Below are 21,304 nucleotides of genomic sequence, written 5' to 3' on the forward strand. Positions count from 1 at the left end.
TATCAAAAATAATAACATGTTGGTGCAGGCATCTTTGCATGTAATATCCAGGCATGTAGAAGTACTCTGGTAGTGTCATATTGTACAGTAGATTTACTTTTCACCACTGATCTTTATGCTTTACCATGGTTTTATAATTATTTGTATAACTGTTTCATAATTCACACATGATATTTCTAATGAAGACTGTTTTGTTTTGCAACGGCAAGAGCTATTATTTGGTGGACCATAACTAGAGAGGAAATATGTCAACATAAGATATTTGTTGAATGAGAGGGCGTGTCCCGACTTTCAACTCGTCACGAGTGTTTTTGTCTGAGCGTTCCGTCCCACCCTCGTGCTTATTGGTCAACTCGACGAAAAGCACGTGTCCGATTGGAGGAACCGACCGTCTGTCATCGCTGTCAACGTGTAAACCAGGAACTGGGACTGGGAGAAGTGGTGTGTTGGCATTCTGGAGACATTTCGATCAAAGTGCAATAAAAACAGTCTCAATTCCGTCGTCTCGCGCGTCCGCAACACATCAACCAGGCGTGTCGTCATGCAGACAAACCTCGACAAAAGCGACACGTTCTCTCGGTAAACAGCAGCAGTGTAAGTATCTTCGTGAGTGCAATGAATTAAAGCTGCCCGGGTGTCAATTACGTTTCCACTTAAATGTTTTACGTTTTGTGCAGTTGAACGATAATTCGATTAGTTGTTTTTTTTGCTCAAAAGTTGACAAACTGTATGAAGGTCCTGCAAAGAGCCCTCCTCTCTAATAATGTCTTCTTCATGTCCGGGACTGCAGAAAGAAGCGCAGTTTTTTTTTCTTTTCTTCATCCTTAAAGTCTGTTTAATGTCAGAGTGTAATGGGTGCTGACGGATAGAAAGATGCAGGTCTAAATCCCAGAGACCACAATGCCCCAAAACACCATGGACTCTGTTTCCCCTTTTATCAGGTCCATGCACTAATACATCTGACCTACAGGCTGATAAATACTACTATAATACTATTCTAGTTTTAGAAAGGTGTTGGAGATAGTATACAAAGATGTGTTGCAAATGTTTTGCTAACCCCCTTTAATATCGATGAGCGTACCCTGAATATAAATTTGAGTGAAAGCAAAACGAAACATTCTAATATGAAACCTATGGCTTTCTAACTAGCGAAACAACTATCACTAAAGGCCATTCTTTAAGAAAATACTAGAGTTACGTGCTGGACATAGTTTAGGTGTCCTGATAACCACTGTTAATGACTAGAACGTACTATCAGCCATTTCCTCTCTGCATACAAGGTGCTAATGTGAACGAGAAAGTATTATTTTATCATCAGCAACAATGCTGCTGCTGTCACTCTGCTTCGATATGTTTTTTTTTCTAATAATCAGCGATCTACCTTCTTTGCATTTCTTTATCCCTTCACTGTTGCAAATGCTAGATATACAGTAAGTCACACATGTGGAGAAATGCCCGAGTGGAATGACCATAGGGGACGACGGAGGCTTCAAATGTGTTGCTTTTGGCAATTTAGATGTAATACTATGATGTGCGCTGCACAGTACAACATAGCTTGAAAACCTGAGCCGACTGTCCGACTGTAAACGATACATGCGGATAATTTCATCCTCTCTTCCCTTTGTCCTCCTCTCGCGTCCTCTAATTTGCTGACTCTGGTTCCCGCTTGCTGGAGAACAATAGCATACGTACTCCCTCTCTGCTGGCAGTACCGGTGTTTGGAATGTAGCTGAAGACAGTGTTTTTAGTGTACGGTAAAAATTCAGGTCTCTCAAGGCAGCAGCCTCCCATGAGAAGGCATCAGTCAGCACAAGCAGCCAGCCACGCTCCTTGAACATGCTAATTCAGTCTCTTTCCTCTATTCCCCTGCTGCACCTCGAGACTCTTCGCCACTCCTGTTCCTCTTGGATGCACATAGATACTTTTTTCCCCCCCTTCCGTATCTGCCTCTCTTTTCTCCCCTGTGCACACCTGCTTACACATTTCCCTCCCTATCACTCTTAAACATGCCTTAAAATAAAAAAAATTAGCCTAGCAGGGCTTGAAAGATATTGAGTTTTACTTGTCAAAACATATCTTTCAAATCATGCTCAAATATTTCAGCCGCAGAGCAGGTCAGAGGGACTCGAGCATCATCAAAAACAGCACGGGCCTGCCCCTCCACTCATACTTGCTTTTTCCACTATTTTAAACAAAAGGCTACACTATTGATTGATGCGGTGTGTTGTGAGGGAGCCTGTCTGGAATTTAGAGCGCCGTGCTCACTGAGAAACAAGCATGTTGGGATGGATTCATGAAACACACGCACATTGAGTTTCAGCACTTTGCACAGAAAAGTATCGTACGAGCGTATAGTTATTTCTGGTAAATGCACATCTATACTGCTTGACATTTACTCCGTCGCACTCTTGCATGCGGTGTGGAGGCTAAATATAGCATCTGTATTATTCGAAGCACTTTCTCTTTATATCTTCCCTGTGAGCTGTCGGAGTAATCAAAGAGAGCTCATGGTGTGAAGGGAAATGGTGTTAAGACTAAATGAGATGGATAGGAAGTGCGCATACTGTGAACGTAACGCACATGGAAGGTGGTGAAAATTAATTGAATTATGTGTAGCAGATGTATGTGAAAGATAAACCATCTGCCTGATCAAAACTGACTGCTCTTCTCCGTATATGATGTTGTATTAACTTGAATCCTTCCTGCAGATTTCACAAGTTATCTCGGGCTACAGCAGCAGGGACGGAGCTATATCCATATTTGATTAAGCTAAATGATCAGGTGCTGCAGTGAGACCCAGCGGTAGGATTCTCTCACTCAGAAGGTGTTTCATTCTTCTCGTTTCTCATCAGGCTGAGGAAGGAGAATGGGGAAGAAGGATGCCTGTGGGACCAGCGTACCAGTTGATCAGTACCGAAAACAGATTGGTGAGTCTTCATTCATCGTAGTGCCGGTCCCATCGATTGGTTGATCATCGGCACATTTATCAACTGTAATCAAACATCCGTTGATTTTATATTTTGACACTAGTTAGTAACGGATTGAAAGAAATGCTCGTATTGATTTTTTAAATAACATAAAATAAATTGTCTGAGCTCATTTATTGAGTATTTTGTATACTAAATGAGTAATAGTTTAATCAATATATATATATATACTGACAATTAAAACAATAAGGTCTGTAAATGAGGTCATGATGCTTTTTGACAGTCTTTGATTTGTTTTGCATCTCCGTCTTCAACAAACATCATAAATCAGTGCTTGATGTGGACAATTTTACCACAACACGGCAATCAACTCCGCGTTCTCTCACGGAGACGAGCTAACGTCACACTCAATACATCACACATGATACTGTGTTGCAGTGGGCATTTTTCTGGTAGTTTCACATCGATCCCAAACTGCTTTATGCAAAAAAAACAACTGCTGAATATCTTTACACAGTCCTGGAAACTGTTCCAATTTGTATTGTATTGAAAATAAACTTTAACCAGCCTCACTGGAGTAGAACCAGTATACAAGCTGTGGAAGCAATAACACTTTGCGTCGCGCACGCAGCATCTAAGGTCACAGTACTGACAGACAGTGAAGCCTCCGCTTATAAAGCCACCGCTTTGATATGTCAGAAGCTGTTTTGTCAAAGTTGAATATCGCTCTAATCCTGCGGTATTTTGTTTCCCCATCGTTCCCCTTACACCACAAAGGCCTAACTAAGGCAATATGGTTGGCATCAATCAAAAGTTTGGTCCTCTTTAGCATGCCAGCTCTGGCTGCTTGAAGATCACAGCTGGTGTCTTTTTCTTTTTGCTATTGTGGAGCAAAACCAAAAGGTCGCCAATGGCAAAGCTGGATAATAGTGAGCAGCGATCTCTCGTCGTAGGCTTACTTTAAACCCCAGGAGTGGTATATATTGTTGGCATGAAATGGGACTAAGTAGTCTTATTAGATGAAAAAGGAGTGAGACTTACTAGAGCCCTGATATCGATCTCATAGGAACCTATAGAAGGGCTGAGACAAAGGGGAGAATATATTCCTCTTGAGGGATAGCAACAATCACAACGATACAGGAAGCTGAGCAGAGTGACACAATCCAGAAGATTGTAAAACTATTTCCAAGTTCATCAATGGTGTCTCTACACAGGAGACCTCTGGCTATGGGAAGTCTTAGAAGCAGGCTCTTTGCAGTTGTGGTCATCTTGCGATTCCCTATTTTGACTTAGACCAGCACAACAACAATTTTTCCCACCATCTCGTCAGCCTCACAACAGCACCAGGAGAGGACATGCAGGGGGATTAGGGGCACTTGGGGGTTCAGGGATGAGGTTGAACATACAGGGGAAGAACCCAGACGACTTAATATTTCACTTGTCCACTAAAGTCCTGACCCAAGAGACACTCCACAACCATGACTGGCTGAGAACTTTTCACGATCACATCTAGCGGCCTGTTTCATCCAATTTGCCGTGTTATTTTGAAGACGCTGGCGATTTTCTTTGGTCACTCGTTCCAAAGTTAACATTGATCGGGAGGATTCTGACACCCTACTGTGACGCTGCACACAAATGAGCATCTTGAGAAGGTTTCGGGAGACTTGGAAGTTGTTTTTCTTGACCAGTGGAAATAAAGACACCTTCAATCTTAATCCTCTACTTTACAGCAATGCGTGGATTTATTTAGTGATGTTTCAGGTAAATCAGTAGTGTACTATGTGCTGTCTTTTATTGCTTTTGAGCAATTTCTCAACTTGCAAGAGCGAGTGATGTGGAGAGACGCCTACAGGTTGAATGGGGATGGATTTTCATCACACAACCATTCCTCCCCTGGAATGTTACTTCTTTTTTTTCCTGTCATTTTTCAATTAAGATGTTGTGTAATCCACATCCCCTCTCCTGAAGATTGTGTCGACTGTGGCATTGTTCTTGTCCCCTTCCTCCCAGTGGATGATCGTTTGTTGGCCCCTTGTGATTCACATCCTCTGATTATTCCAGGTTTCCTGGTGTTTTTTTGTTTTTTTTATGCTAAATGATTTCTGTTGATGTATGTTTTAGTCTTTGCACCATGTTGTCACGTGTACCTTTTTGTAACAGATCGGATCTTTTTTTTTTAAAACGTCTTCCTTTTTTTGTCATTCTGACAGAAATAGCAATATTTGTCTTTCTCAGTCATGTGATAGTTCTTTGAGAAATGTCTCTGTCTGGTTTACTCTATAATGGCTGGCGTCTCATAAAGCAGAGTGATGGTTGTACATGTTTCCATAGTGGGACAGAAGAATAGAATAAGATTATTCATCCCATATATATATCTTTTAGCCGCCTGTTGCTGTGTAAAACCTGGGCTGGGTCAACAAATGAGAGACAGACAACACAACAAGCTCATCTCCCACTGTCACATCCCCTACCACGGGCACGGAAGGTCTTGTTTTTTCATTTTGTCTTTCCCATTTAGTGTTTTTCAATTCAAAAATATATAACACAGGTGTCAAGGACACCGTGGTCCTCTCTCTACCTGCCAGCCTTTCAATTTCTACCGTTTTTTCCTTCTTTCTGGAACAAAAGGCTTATTCATCGAACATCAGCAGTAGTTCAGGCTAGTCGTTGAGCTACACCATCATCTCTGCTGGAGTGCTTTTGTCATGATGGCGAATCAAGGGGCCACTGTTAACACTCTCTTTTTAAATACCATTATTAAGCCTGTAATAATTGACTGTGCCAAGATACCCTCAGGAGACGTAAAGCTATGGCGTTCTTACATGGAAGCGGTCACTCTGTTGGAGTAATGATTGCTGCTGCCCACTGAACAAAGTAGGAAAGATTGTCCACGGATAAAGACACCCGCCATTTCAAATATGGCAAATTGGAAATTATTAACTCAAGAATGCGTTGTTTCACAACTTGGAAGGTAGTCGAAATATTTCACTCACATTTGTAGGTAGGCTTCAATACATCACACGGCTCAGCACTTACTTTTGCAGCCTGGTATCAGCATTTGGTTGCTAAAACTGAAAATATATATTTTGAGTAACTAAGATATGCATTTGTTCATTTGTCTAATAATGAAAATGTGACATAAAAGAATATAAGCTTTGTCATAATGGCTGCTAATGGCTTATTGTTGAGCCCTTGCATCTTGCAAGATTTTGCCTCGGCTCTCCTCGCTGCACATGATGCGAAGGACAAGGCATGAATATCTCCCATGTGTCTGGCATCAGCCCTCCAGTTCCATGAGCACGCATCCCGGCAGATGCCAGCGATCCGCACCATGTGGTCACTGACTATTTGGCCGCCATGCCACGTAAACACAAAAGCAAAGCACGAGGAACTGTCAGACACGCTGTCAGAGCTTCCAGGGACTACTGGACAGTGTCCGTCTGTCCAAATCACCCCGTCGCTCTGCATGTGGTGCATATGCAGGATGGCGAGTCCCCACGGAAACAAACAAAACACACTCGGGTATGTTTGCGTTTCTGTTGACACACTCGCGTACTTGTTTGTGGCGATTGTGCACAGTAGCTTTTAAAAACAGTGCATTCACAGTACTGTCTGGACTGTACAAAGACCAATAAACGCTGTTGTCACATATTGTTTGACAATGTTTTTAAAGTAATTCAATAACGTGACACTTTACATCATTAAGGGATCGTTTTAAAAAAAAAAAAAAAAAAATCTGCATCTAACAGTGTTTTTAGGGATGAAAGGAAGTTGAGAAGATTTAAAATGGGCTGCATGTGGTTGACTGACATAGCTAGAGGTGTTCGTGGTATACTGGGCTGGTAATGTAACTTTGAAGAGCAACTCATTTTTGCATTTTATTTGGGATTATACAAAAAAGAAGGCAGCAACCTGGGAAAGTTAATTCTAAAAGTGAGTGTCTCAGAACTGTTATTCTGGTCGGTCAGCTCTTTATTTAATGCTAAAAGTAACAAATATTTCTATTTCAAATGATGATGCAGCAATCTCTTACTCCATGAGGTCTGACTTCAATTTAAATGCAGTAGACAGCTTTGTAAAGTTTGTATAATAAGGCGGCATGAAATTTGACTGACTTGAGTACAACCCATCGATGGAGTTTTCAGGTGGTACAGTAGCTCAGCCTTCACCTAATTAACGGAGATACATTTCCATATAGTGGATCAATGAAAACAATTGAATATTGTATATGTATCCAACATTTTTAGTGATTTGGTTGTTGACGAGTAGAATTATGTTATCGGTAACAATTCAGGAACGACTGATTAAAACAGAATTAATTATCAGCTCGTTACACAGTACTTACTCGTACTTTTAGGAATAGTATTTATCTCTGAACAAAGATGCAATCTCAAATCGCATCTGCATACTTGGATTTTTATATACAAAAATCTGACCTAAATGTCCTAAATATTTCTTAATATATTTCCTAATATGACACAATTCCACACAACCAAGATTCGAAAGAAGAATGACAACAATAAGTAATCCACCATATACATTGTCTGTTACACTGTTGGAGTCTTTTATTTCATTTAATTCAACATCTTTACCTCGGTTATTATTACTGATATGGTCAGAGTTTTTAACTTTGTTATCCTTTCTATTACTGAGGTTTCTTTTCAGTCACACAAACTGTGACACACACATAGATGTCTACCCCTCTTCCAGCTTCACTTAAATGGCCAATTTGTGTGTGACACACAAATCACCCCCCCCCCTCCTACCTTTTGAGTGCTCAACCTCTCGTGTGGTTAATTTTAGCTAATACCCCCTACCTGTCTCGTTATGCAAAGCAGTACAATAGCTCCAGATAAGAATATAATCAAACATCATTTACAAGTAAATGCAACGACAAACATGCGAGGGAAAAACCATGAAACACACATCAACGGGGACGTAGACTAAGTGGTGTGTGTGTGTGTGTGTGTGTGTGTCATTTTTCTCTTGTCCTCTTGACATGAAGTCCGTGATGACTTTCATGAAAGGCACACTCAGTGAAGCCCCTCAGCAGGGACTCTAGGCCGCCTTACAAGGGCTAATGTTCTTCTGAGGCACGGACAGCGATGCCTTTTCAGTGTGACAGGCAGCAGTAGGGAGGGATGGGAGGCCGGCGTGTAGCACAGCGCAGGTAGATAATTTGTGACAGAAAGTGGCTACAGAGCCGCTGCAGCAAGGTGAACAGCATCGACGAATAGGAGCGCTCATTCGCCCAATGTAGTATCATTAGGTGTGTGTGTGTGTGTGTGTGTGTGTGTGTGTGTGTGTGTGTGTTTTCCAGACCCATGCAAACAAACCACAAAGGCTTTACACCATGTTAATTCAACATTACAATACCTTACACAGCCTGTTGTAATTCTCTGGCATATCGTCTCCATATTAACTCACTCCTATATCTGTTCGGATGTTGCTCCAATTAATTATTGATTCTTACCAGATGTTTATGGGTGTGTTGGGTTGTGATGAATTTTTGCATATCGTCATTTCTCTATGTAGTACAATTTAAGACCCAGGGATAAAAACAAAAAAACAGCACAGGTGCGTGTTTTAGAAGGCATTTGTGGGAAATGGTTTAAATGCTGAAAGAATTCTGCCTTTGAAATTTAAACCCCAGCTCGTCTGTGTTTGAGCATCCTTGGGCACTTTGCTGCAGAAAAGACACCCCGAGGAAACAGACAGGCAGACAAAGTAACCCAAACAGAAAGTACAGATTGTTCAGTTTTAAATCAAGGTTGCACAACAGACATCATGGAATTCTACAATTTTCCCCGGGTAGCTTGGTCGACACAATCAATTATCTGTTGCTGTTTGTGAAGAAGACCGTTTCCCAGACATCCTAGATATGAGGCGACGTTATAGTGTTTATCAAGTAAATGTTGTTCATATTCACAATCATAAAGGCCCAGTCAGGCACACTGCCATATAAAATGACCAGTGCTTTATTCTGTCTACGTTTGTAATGCACTTTGGTAAGTCCATTTTTTTATGTGCTATAGAAATACATTATAACTTGATTTGGTCAGAGGGATGAAGTAAATCTGCAATTGTCTTTGCACAAACGTTGGTGGAATTTGCACATTTTTACAATCCTGAGAACAAAATAGTTGTAAACCCACCAGCACAGAGACAATAGAAGAAGCTTGGAGAGCTGTTGTGACTGACTAGTGCTAGCTAGTGCTAGCTTCCCTCTGGCTAGCCTTGTGGTTAGTGATTTGATATCAATATCACGGATTGTATTAAATGTGTACATGATATCATCTCGTATCGATTGCAGGCCCCTGGATTGAATTGAATCAATATTGTGGCAACCTTTGTGATAACTTCAGCTTGTATTGTTAAGAGTCAATATAATGTATCGTGATGAAACTTATTTTCACCTCCAGACACAGTTGAATTATACTGAAGGAGTGAATCCGATTAAACCTCAGCGATTCCCTGCATGTTGCATTTTCTTCCCTTTACATTTTTACACATTTTACAATCCCTCTGACTGTCTGTACTTTTTCCTTTTGATATATGGGATTTGAAGCATTTGATGTAGCTTCCTGTAGCCTTACATTGTAAAAACCAGTCATTTGTAGTCTTAAAACCCCTTGCTCAACTTCTGTGAATGGTGAGCAAAGGGTGGCCTCCAATCAAATCCCCCCCCCTCTCCAGTTTCTGACAAGTGGAGGAGACATCCAGCGGCCCTCCTAATGAATTCCCACAAGCTTACTGTCTGCGTCTGGCATCATGCTCCCCATTTCTATTAGCCCTCCACTGAGTCAGGCAGGTGGAGCAGGGCTCTGTGACCAGGAGGGATGGAGAAAGGAAATAGGAATTAAGTGCAATAACTTTGAGAGAGAGAGACTTAACGCCATTAAAAATGTAAAAATAGAGTCGAAAATACAACTTTCTTATACGTACATCACATATTAATAACTCGGTGGACAAATGGCATCAAAACTACTTCTATATTATGAGACAATAAAGTGCATATTGTATTCTCATTGTGTCACAGTATACGGTCGCTTGCTTGTGAGACGCCATGTTGTGATTTTGGCCGGATCACGTGACAGGCCGGGAGGTCACTGGCCCGACAATAGGCAGCGGCATCTAGAGTTACAGGAGCGGAGGAAGAGGTTGTTTGACACACACAGGAATTCGAGGCAATTTAACGGACATTTACATTTTTTTATTTATTTTTTTTATGTCTCGATAGTAGTCGCGGACATATCGATACACTATCATTTCAAAAATGATCGCGATAGTTAGCTATATTGATATTTTTGCACACGGTCATCTCTAAGAGGAGCCTCTCTGCTCCCTGAGAGACATGACACTCAGTGGTATGCAGTTTGTTTTCAGAATCATGACACGCCTCCGCACCCCTCCTTCCTCACTAGCTCATTTTCACTCCTTTCTCTCTCCCACAACCTTTCCAGATGGACATGGACGCTTTCTTTCCTCTCCTTCCTCCTTCTCTTGTTCCCTCTTTCGATGTAAATGAGGCTTAATTGGCTGGGAGTAAAAACTCCAAGTGGCCTCCGCATGTCACGTCACCAACTAAGAAACCGTCGAAGCTGAACCGGGGGCTCGGTCTCCGTCTCAAACACACATATTCCTCTATTGTACTAATTGTCACTTTAATCCCCAGCTAATAACGTATGCCTGACCTTAACTCTCAACCTAACCTTAACCCAAACCCAAGTCTAATTTTATCCCTGACTTTAATTTTCTAGAATAACATCTACCCGCTAAGATGTCCACACTCCACACACACTGTTCAGCAAGCTGTTGCCTTTCCACTATTGTTAGCAAAGTTCCTTTTCCTGCAGTGTGTTGTTTCTAATTAGACCAAGACAGCCGGCTCTGCCTCATGTGAAGCACGCTCTCTCACACACACACACACACACACACACACACACACTCGCATATTACACATGCTTTGCCAGGTGGCCTGTTTGCCCACAAGACTCACCCTTGAGAGTTGAGCCCATGGGAGGTCAAGCAAGCGCAGGTGAAAGCTGAGGCCAGAAAGGGTTCTTTGTATTTTGGGTGCACATGCAGGTCACAATATATGTGAGTAAATTGAATTGCTACATTTAGCCTTATTTTTCTTCACTTGTCTTATTTTTTATCTTTACTTACAGTTAGTTTAGTTGGGCTTTAGAATTTGAGTATATCTTACAAGTACAGGTCCACATTTTTGGAAAAAGCTCTTATTCTCTTTCTTGCAGTGAGTTAGACGAGGAGAGCCGTTAAATATGCAGCTACAGGCAGGAGATGGTTAGCTTAGCTGAACAACATAACGACTGGCACCAGGAGGAAACGGCAGGCCGGGCTCCGTCTAAAGGGGCTTGCCTGTTACCAATGAATTTAAACAATAAAACTATTTGATTTGTGTGCCACACTTATTTTCTGTCTTTCAGGTAAGCAGGACTACAAAAAGACAAAGTCGGCCTTAAAGGCCACACGGCTGAAAGCTGACGCGAAGAAGAATTCCTCTGGATTCAGGGTGAGACTGGCCTGGACTTACTCTCTCTTCAGGACTACATGTCTACATGTCTTCCAATGTTTTTGCTTGCTCGTCTGTCCCGGCCCATCTATGATTCTGCTTATCTTTCTGTCTGCCAACCGTCTCCTTTGTTGTGTGTCTGAGTCTGTCTCACTAGATCACTTCACAACCACGGCTCTGAGCTCTCTTACAACCTGCGTTAGGTCTTTAGGGAATGTAACAACAACAACAACAACAACCTGAAATGATGTGATGAGGCCCCCTGCTTATCCTTTGAAGATCTGCGCGAGTGTTGGAATCCATCATCCTCCATAGAATAAAGTTTAAAATACTCGATCCTGTCGAGAAAAATACAGACATAATGAATTCCTGGAAGGGTTGAAATTCAAGAGTTTCGTTATTCTTTTTAATGGTGAAGAAGGTGGAGGAGGAGAAACAGTGACGGAGAAGTTGGAAATATAACGAGCAGAGAAGGAATAAGAAAGCGATGAGATAGATGGAGGTGGGTAATGTAAGGGAAGAGAGTTGAGGGTGTTGCTCGGATAGAACAGTGCATCCCTCCGTTGTTTGGTCACGCTGCAGCGATTGGGAGCTGTTGTGCAGGCAAAGATGGATGACTCCACATTTATCACTCTGGCAAACGTTGTTTATGCTTTTTCTCATTCAGTTGCCTTACCAATAAACAGTTTTAATATGTCACGGTCTCTGCATGTAGAGTGAGTCCATGCCAATGGAATAGCTTGTGAATCTGACCTTACAGGCGTTTAACTCATCTTTGAAATTGCAGATACCATCACAAGAAATCAGGTCGTCGGTGAGTTGGGAAATTAAAATCAGTTGCAGGGAAACATAGTTCAGGCATGTTATCTTTCTTTTTTTTTTTTTTTTATGTTTATTTTGCGTCGTGGCGTTGAGAATTGGTTCTCTTCACTTTACATCAAAAGCCAAAAGGCTTCACTTCCTCATGAAGCCTCAGTTGGCACGTAGTACACAGAGACGAATAAATCACAGTGAGGATTAAACACTGGGTGAAATGGTCAGCTTTTAAAATATGCATCTCTTAGACACGCTAGGCCTCATTAAGCACGTCTTTAATCCAATTAGATTAGTCCATATCTTGAAATATTGATATTGCTTATGAATAATTCAGGTTTTCCATGCTCAAGACGAGGGGGAATTTTCAGAGGTCGGATTAAAAATACCTCTGGGACGAGGATATTAAACTGACTTGGACCCTTTGGCCCCGAGTTCGATTGAAATTCAACCCAAATGTAATGGATATTTGGTCACGCTTGCTTTCCCATCGAGTCCTTTTAGCGTTACATAAAGTTGTGATTTTTACACAGCTCTGTGATAACAGCCCCCCCTCTCTCTGTCCTTTGGTTGACAGCAAGGATTTGGCTGCAATTTGTGTAGGCTTGTTGCTGTGTGCGTTAGGTTTCTTTTCTCTTCTGTTCTCTTCTCTACTTCCTCCTCTTCCCGTTCTCCTTCTTCTCCTCTTCCCATTCTCCTTCTTCTCCTCTTCCTCCTTCTCCCTCTTTTGCCATGTCCCTGGTTGAGATGCAGGTCCTCGGATGCAGCTGTCATCTCAGAAGGACCAGCAGACATGTGGGCACAGAGAATCTGGCAGCTGCCAGGGCAGGCTGTCTCGGGGCTGTCCTAGTAGCAGGGCAGTCTGGGTAAGTTGGCAGCAAAAACGGATGGAGAGACTAAGAGAGCGCGAGAGAGAGAGGAACAACGTCTGTTCCCACAACGGCGATTAGATGACGGGCTGCGCAAAACAACCTCAGACGTTACGGAAATCAGCCACTCGTTATGGCCGAGTGTGTTCTTGTTCACACGCTGAGTCAAGGTGTGTTTACAGAGCTTGTTACTGTCTGAATGCAAGCACGGACGTGTTTCCTGCTGTGCTTCTTCAAAACCTAGATGGTTGTGGGGTCACCACAGCAGAGATGAAGAAACTGGCACGAGGTGGTCAGCAGTCTCTTCTCAGTTTGCCAGTGGAAGAGGACGTGCCTTCGAAGTAGCTCCAGTACGATAGCTTGCAGCACAGGAAAGAAGCCTGCTGCCTCGTCTAATTGGCACACTAGCCTTCTGTTCATTCCTGCACTATTTTCCCTCTTATTTAGCCGCTGAGCCAAGAAAGTTGGGGAAAAAATTGCTTATGGAATTGGCGGAGGATGGAGGATACAGATAATGACTTCCAGCTGTCATTTATGAATGTATGCAAGACTGTACAGATTATTTTTCTTTTTTTGTTGTTGTGTACTTTTAGTCTTTTTGTGATTCCTATAAATCTAAATATAAACTTGAGTCATGAAGCTGTTGGTGTCGTCCTGAAGAAGCAACTCTTATGGAGTCATTATTGGGCAGCATAGAGTAAAACGTACGAGTACAAACTGTGAGGGGTGCTGTGCTGAAAACCGACAAACTAGCATCTGCTTCAGCCTCTCACTGAAGCAAACTGGATGTGTCATCTGCGCTGGCCATTAGCTTTATGAGGCTCATTCACACTTTCTAGCTGGTTAGGAGCGTAGACGGATAGCACGTCGGAATGTGTAGGTTTTATGGCCTTTCATGCCATTTCATTTATAGAAAAGATTTATGGAAACACTCAGTGAGTGGTGATCGCGGCGATGAGACTCCTTTTGTCCGTGGATGTGTGGATGTGTCGCAGAAGCACGCAGAAAGGGTTGTGTAAGAAAATGAAGGCACGTAATGTCTAATTTAAGATAATCAGCAGGCAAAAGGTTATTTTAAGCTCATGTGTTCATCCCTTTCATTGTAGGGTGGGATAACAGCTTTTCTTTACTTTACAAAATATGAATGCAGAAACGATTCGTCAATTATGTGATTGGATGAATTAAATAAATTTGTCAAGTAATTATAATAATTATTATAACGTTTTGAGCATTAGTCACATAAAACAAGAAATGTTTTACCTCTGACTGTGCTGATGGTTATTTGTTTTACTATTTAAATCACCTTTTTAAAGCCATAAAGTCAACAAATAGAAATCATGAAATATGACCGAGTGGATGGTTATCTGGTAGTGATGACTTCTGTACAGATGACACGTGCTTACCAACCACAGCCCAGATGCACCAACGTTCAGCCACAAACACACTGATTCTCTCTTGGCACATACTGACGTGCACACACACACACACACACACACACACACACACACACGTATACGCACACAAACAGGAGGAGAATAAAAATCAGACCAGATGAGGGGATGTCTGCTGAGCTGTGGCTTGTCGCCAGGGTGACAGGGACCCAGCTCCCAGCATGCCAAGTGCGCTGCAGCTGCCGCCGGTGCTGAGAGAGCCACATGATGAAGAATGATGCTTATGCCCCATCCAGAGGTCTCCATCAGAATGTGGGCAGAGGGGCTGTGTGTGTGTGTTTGTGTCTGAGTGTGTGTGTGAGTGGGCGCACATAAATGTGTTTGTGAGACACGGCTAGAGTCAACACAGTGGGCCGCTCTCCTCCAAAACAATGATCTCAATCAAGTGCAGGTGCTTCCTACAACCCAAGTGTTTTGACCAAAACCCCTCCAGCTTGTGTTCACAGACGAGTCACTGTAACCAGCTGTTCTCTTTCGCTCTGAAATCTGAAGCAGAGAGAGAGGGGGGGGGGGGGGGGGGGAAACAACAACAACAACCCGGGTTGTGATTTCGTGTGTCCTTTTGTTCCAGCCGCAATTCAGCGAAATGCGTACACCTGCGTCAGAAGCTCAACATTTTCTTTTGCGATACTGTCGGCAGAATTACAAACGCTTCTCCCTTTTGTTGTGTTTTTTTCAAAGCTGTGAGAGGAACACAAGGAAAAGCGGAAAACAATCAAGCCTCGGTGATTTGATAACAGTTCTCTTTTCTCCGAGGCCTCGGAAGAATAGAAAAGTAAATCAAGCAGTGGGAGCCTGGCGGTTAATATATGAAACTAAAGTGCATGAAATTTAAAAGTTTTCCAATTAAGCGAGGACTTAAAGCTGTTTGGAGGCTGCCGGGATGTAGATAAATGTGGGCTGAGGCTAATGAAGACCAATGCTGCTGATGACTCGGCGCTACAACATATACACAGATAGCTGTGGATGCCGTGACGCCTTTTAATTGTCACCCCCCCCCCCCCTCATCGGATAGGAATTATTATTAGCCCCCCACCACCGCTCGTTTGTGCAGAGCCTTATCTCTCACTTGTTTTCTCTCCCCTCCTCGCTCTTGTTTTTCGTTCTGTCATTCCTCCATGTAGTTTGGCCGGTGGGTTGAATTTGCAGTCATCTCTGTGTGTGCGTGCTACGTATGGTAATAACTGAAGTGATGTTTTCTCATATTTTCCTTCATATTATTTCAGTTTGCTTCTGTTTTTCTTTTACATCCGTCTTGTTTGCTGCTTTCCTGTTTGTCATTTTTCTTCGGAGTAACCTTGTTTCACCTCAGCCTGTCACTCGTTAATCTACGGCATACGGGCTGATTTAGTTTAGTTCAGGAAGATTTTTCAGAGCGGCGGCTTCTTAAATAATCTAGAAATAGAAGAACAAGACTATAGCTGTGACAATTGTTTGTGTAGGATTACAATCATGTGTTTTGAACACGCATCCTTTGTTGTTGTGGCCCAGTTTGCATGTAAATACTCATTTTCATGTTCAAATCAAATATTTATTTTTGAATAACCCCCCCAATCAGACGGTAGTCCTCAACCTTTTACAGCTCTCCAAGCTCTCCAGTGTTGATTAGAAAGTTTGCTGCTAATGAGTTCTCTTGATAAAGAATAACTGGCATTGTTCAATACTCTGAGTGGCCCTAATGAAACTCCAGCTGATGAAGATTGTAATCGTGCGAGCGCCGCATAATGAACAAGCGCTCCAAATTCCCATTTTCAAGTTGAATGCCACTCCTCTGGAAGGCTTCAATTTGTTTGACAATTAACCAATAGAAATTAAAAAAGAAAAAAAAAAAAAAAAAATAGGCCATTTTGTTTGGAAAGTTAAACTTTGCAGGAGAGCAGTGGAGATTGATTGCAGATTGAATAGATTAAAATACTGCGGTCAGTCATGACTGGGTCTCTGAAATGTGATACTGTGCATTTTTTTTGGATGTGGCTCCAGTTTTACTCCAAAATATGTTTCCACTTAATCTCTTTGCATCAAGAGAAAAGCTGAAACTAATCAATGATTCAGCCTTCTGAAGGCATGTGATGTGCTAGCGCACACTCTCCTTAGAACTGTGGACCCTCTCCTTTGGAGAACTGGCTGCTAAACATGTGGTGTGTGTGTGTAGGAAAGCTATACTGTAGCTTTCTAATGCACCATAACTAACATCATGTTGTGTTCTTTCTGTCTTTATAAACAATACAACATTCATGCCCATTATACATTCCGCTATTTTACTGCAGTATATTTGCCATCAGTGTCGCTTTCATTTCATCTGGTAACGATTTCTCGCAGTGAATCTCTTAAAGCAGCTGAGAGCGTTTGTGTCGTTGGAGCACCTACTGCGGAGACCTGGTTTCCTTGTTTAAAGAGTCTGAAACCATTTCCACACAAAGGCAGGTCAATTTGAAAACATTTGTTTGTCTGTTTTGTCCTTCTGTCGGCAAGAAGCTCCACCGCTGTAAACAAAGCGTGCAAAAGAAAAAGCTCCTCAGTGTGAATAGTCTTGTGTTGTTGTGTGGACAGGAAACACATGGCATGATTAATAAGCTCGTTAGCCTTTATCAACAAAACAATCATGGCTTCCATTTCTCTGTTCAGTTGCTTATTTTTAATTGTTTTCATATATAATGTGCAATATGCAACTTCCATTCCCTGTAAAGTGATAACATATAAGGGTTTCATTCAAATAGAATAGATTGAGGTCTCAATGCAGCAATTCAAATGACAGAATAGTCGGGGTTTGTGGCTTAGCAGTCGTCTTATCACTGAAACAGACGGATACTACAAGTCAGTTACAGCTGACTGGTGTGATCCGGTTCATACAGGGTTTTCCTATTTACCTGTAATGGAGTGGAGCAGCGTTAAAAAATTAATTTGAGCATTTTTACATCTTCGTATTCAAACAGATTTTCACTTTAATGGCTAAAATAAAAGTGTGATGATTAACAGTCCTATAATTACATTTGTCTTTAAAAGCACATTTACAAGTTACAGTTCAAACATTTAGTTTAAACTTTTTCCCACAAACGCTAGTCAACGATGTGTTCTTACACACAAAGTCAGACTGGTGAAATTCAGATGAGATTATTTAAATGAGAAGAAAGACAATGGGGACTTTGCAAATACAGACGTAACAACGCTGAAAGATAAGCACAATAATTACAGAGCCCTGCCAACTCCTTCAAACAAAGTAGAGCTGCTCCTGTGCATAAAGACAGACACGGGATCAGCCAGTAAGATGTATAAATAGTTCTTACAGATGAACGCCGTATCTTAAAACCTTCTCTCTTTCCTTCTCAGGATGCGTTCCTGGTCATCGTTGCGATCCTGTTCTTCGTCTTCTGCGTCTACGCCTTCTTCTACCTCAACCTGAGTACCGAGATGAACCTGGATGTGGATGAGGATTAAGGAGAGGTGGACTGTAGGCCAACGACGTCTCGTCTCCTCGCATCACACACGAGGACGGAACACAGTCTGTCGTCTTTTTTTACACACTTTTGGTGACTCGGTGACAATGAACTGCCTCTTCGGGATAAATGGGACAGTCCATCAAATAACTCAAAGCTTCTATTGAAGATCCCTTTACTTTCTTCATGGGGGCACGTAAACTATATCATTACATTATGGTTTTACATGTGAGTTCCTTCTATTCTTTCCCTGACCCCAGATCTGAGAGAGTAGCTTTGATTCTCTTTCCCTGAAAAACTCAGTGACCTCGTTGTATAACATTCTGCTGCAGAGAAAATTAGCCGTCTCTACAGTCGAGACTGAGCCTCCGTTAATCATATTCTGCGGAGTCACGTCCCTCTGTTTTCTCCACTAATAGAAAAATGTAAATCTGCTGCTGAACTTCTCGTCACATCCAGACAAACACTTGCCTCACATTCCAGTGCACAAACCTCTCCTCTTGGATAGCTGGAGATCACAAAGTGTGAGATTAGAATCCTCAAAGCCCTCGCCCTGATTGAATGTGTGTGCAGAATACAGAACAACACAATTCTACCTGCCGCACATGCAGGCGGCACGGAGACGCACGTCCACAGGATTAGCAGTACAAATATGATCCTGTTCTTTCATTTGAATGGAAATTGCAGAGATGAGTGACGACTGAAGAGAAGCCGGTGTGTTTCTCATAAGGAACACTTTGATTATTTTTCCGTCTCGTCAAATGTAGGACGTGATGTCTCTGTATTCGTCAAAGCCTCTTTATCCCGACTCTTCTTGCACTAGTGCTGCAAGGTTCAAGGACTGACCTTCCATTTACAACTTCAGCCGAAGTTCTTCCGCTGTTTGAGGGATTCTTTCTTCACAAAGAGTCGGCGGCTTTTGTTTTTCGTTTATTTCTTTTCATGTTATCACTTTCTATTCCTTTCTGATACTGTCCTCCAAAACTCAACTTTGTTTTGGATACGACTTTTTTATATTAGTGTAACGCATAGAAGGCCAATAAATACCAAATACACTAGAGACCTTGTGACTTCTTTCATTTCCCGATATGTTTCTTTTTTCTTTTCCACTGAGTCTCTTTTTAAAAACAAGTCTTGTGTCAGAGCCTGCCTGTGTTCTGTGGCTTAGATGAAATGTGAGACTGATTTTGAGCTTTCAGTTTCGGCTCTTTTCTCCCATGACCTCCCGACCTCTAGTAAAAGACTACTTTTCCGAGAAACCATTATGATAAACATGCACTCGTACCCTCAACCAATGACTTTTATCTGGCTTTGGTACTGCAAGACCCCCTCCTCCTCCTCCTCCTCCACCGCTGTGGGTCACTCACATGTGTAACAATAGATAGGCAGACCTGAGAGACCTTCATATGTGACACCGGTTATCTAAAAGGTCACCATCACCAACTACAAGAGCGCTGACATCAGCACAAAGGAGAGGATCTATTCATTCAGACCCACGCTTTGGAAGATGAGATCAAGTATTGTTGTTGAATTGGTTTGTATGGTATATAAACATTTTTACAGTTTGCTTTGTCATAATGATTCAGTTACAGGATATTGTGTGATACATTATAATTTATCTTTTAGGTTTTTTTGTTAAATTGCTTCAAAAATCATGTATCTCTTTGTAAGAAAATAAAAAGAAATGAAAGGACCTTTTCAGTTTCTATATGATTGTTTGTATGACTTTTATTAAATGAATCAACGCAGACAGAAAAGGTGTCATGAGCGTAAACGGAGAGCAATATCACATTTTTTAAGGCCCATTTATTTTGCAAAGTTATTACCGTAATTGCAAATATTAAATTGTATAAAGTAAGTGTTGCGTTTAAACACAATCATAGGCGAACAAACAGGCAGTGCGTACTTTATACAACACCTTGACATTATCTTAACTACCTGTAATGTTTTATACTTCTCTATCCATGAAGGTTTATATTTAGCTGTTAAAAGAAGGTGTCGTCGTTACGTTGAGTCTTAAAAGTTAATGAATAAAAAAGAAATCCAATCGTCGATTTACTTTTATGGTGTATGAACTTGCCATTATTTCTCTTAGATCTCATCAATTCTACGCCATAAACAACAGTGTTCTATCGGTAATGGGTTATTAAATTGTATTGACTGTAGTAATGTCTTCATCGGCCTACATGTCGTGGCCTTTCCTCAATAAGAGCGAGGCTGCTTTGTGTTGTCAACAAGTGTGACCGTGACGATGTCGACGCAGGATTCCCTCGGAGAGATGCTGCAGTAGACTGGAGATGCACACCGCCGAGCGAATCCACACCAATGACAAAAGGAACATGGGTGTGTGACGTTGGCAAGCTTTTGGAAGCTTTACCCGCCGTCCTCAGACAAATGAGCAAGACGCCACGCGCCCAACTCCTACTCATTAGTCATGCGAGGTGTGTCACCCAAGAGTAATTACACTTCGCCCCAAACCTGCATATGCAACACCACACGCATGCAATACGTAATGTCGCTGCACTTTCCCACACTTAAGCCGGTGGGGAACGTTCTCATACATGTTTGGATGTTTACCGAGACATGAATCATAATTATGGCTGCTGGTGAACTCCACACTGCACATTTGGAGCATGTGAGGTTTTGGCTCTCATGGTATTTGCTTTAGACATAAACAAACTTGTGCATTTTGTCACATTTTCTGTTCACACCATGACGTCATGTGAACATAAGTGCACGGTGACCTCAGCTTATCTTCTGTTTAGTTTCTAGGATGGCATTTACTTCTGTTTTTGTGCCGTGTGTGTGTGTGTGTGTGTGTGTGTGAGAGAGCGAGAGAGAGAGAGAGAGCATACAGAGGTGCTTGTGCAGCTGCCTTTCTCCTGTTCATCTATGTGTGTGTGTATTTTCAGTATTCAGCACAGCGCCTTTGGCCATGCTCCAATGGAGCGCTCAGTCTCTGACGGACCAGTGAGGAGTGAGGAGGGTCAGTCCCGCCAGGAGCTCATTTAGTCCCTATCTCTATCACACACACACACACACACACACACACACACACACACACACACACACACACACCTCTACTAGTCACTCTGACAGGGAGACTCATCGCTCCCTCTCTCGTTCTCTCTCGTTCTCTCTCTCTCTCACACACACGTGCACAGAAACACACACTGCTGCGCTCCCATTAGGGAGATATAGTGAGAAGACAGGACTGATGATGCCTGTCACAAAGTACTACTGCTAGTCTCACACATAATGTCCCCTCCCTCCG

The 21,304-nt window shown here is 42.1% G+C and overlaps 1 protein-coding gene across 5 annotated transcripts; it reads left to right on the top strand.

Moving 5' to 3' along the window:
• Window positions 1-379: 379 nt before the first annotated feature.
• triqk (triple QxxK/R motif containing) lies at window positions 380-19,724 on the top strand. 5 transcript variants are annotated; one of them, XR_012957617.1, is made up of 6 exons: window positions 380-594; window positions 2,853-2,927; window positions 11,378-11,463; window positions 13,030-13,142; window positions 13,593-13,685; window positions 17,924-19,724. XR_012957617.1 is itself a non-coding variant. In XM_076105608.1 (5 exons), exons 2-5 carry the CDS (start codon window positions 2,867-2,869, stop codon window positions 17,994-17,996), a joined length of 333 nt encoding a protein of 110 aa, XP_075961723.1. In that variant the 5' UTR covers window positions 389-594; window positions 2,853-2,866; the 3' UTR covers window positions 17,997-19,724. The 5 variants fall into 5 exon arrangements, 3 of the variants coding, with proteins under 3 accessions (XP_075961723.1, XP_075961725.1, XP_075961724.1); XM_076105608.1 differs by lacking the exon at window positions 13,593-13,685 and having other exon boundaries at window positions 389-594; XM_076105609.1 differs by lacking the exon at window positions 380-594 and having other exon boundaries at window positions 2,875-2,927.
• Window positions 19,725-21,304: the final 1,580 nt, after the last annotated feature.

This window comes from Anarhichas minor, unplaced genomic scaffold (assembly GCF_050575085.1).
Source record: "Anarhichas minor isolate MPS153535 unplaced genomic scaffold, ASM5057508v1 ptg000033l, whole genome shotgun sequence".
NCBI classification, from domain to species: domain Eukaryota; kingdom Metazoa; phylum Chordata; class Actinopteri; order Perciformes; family Anarhichadidae; genus Anarhichas; species Anarhichas minor.

Coding starts and splice junctions, on each gene's coding strand:
- triqk (XM_076105608.1), top strand. CDS start 2,867: ATGGGGAAGAAGGATGCCTGTGGGACCAGCGTACCAGTTGATCAGTAC. Junction 2,928..11,377: donor TCAGTACCGAAAACAGATTG/GTGAGTCTTCAT, acceptor TCTGTCTTTCAG/GTAAGCAGGACTACAAAAAG. Junction 13,143..17,923: donor CTAGTAGCAGGGCAGTCTGG/GTAAGTTGGCAG, acceptor TTTCCTTCTCAG/GATGCGTTCCTGGTCATCGT.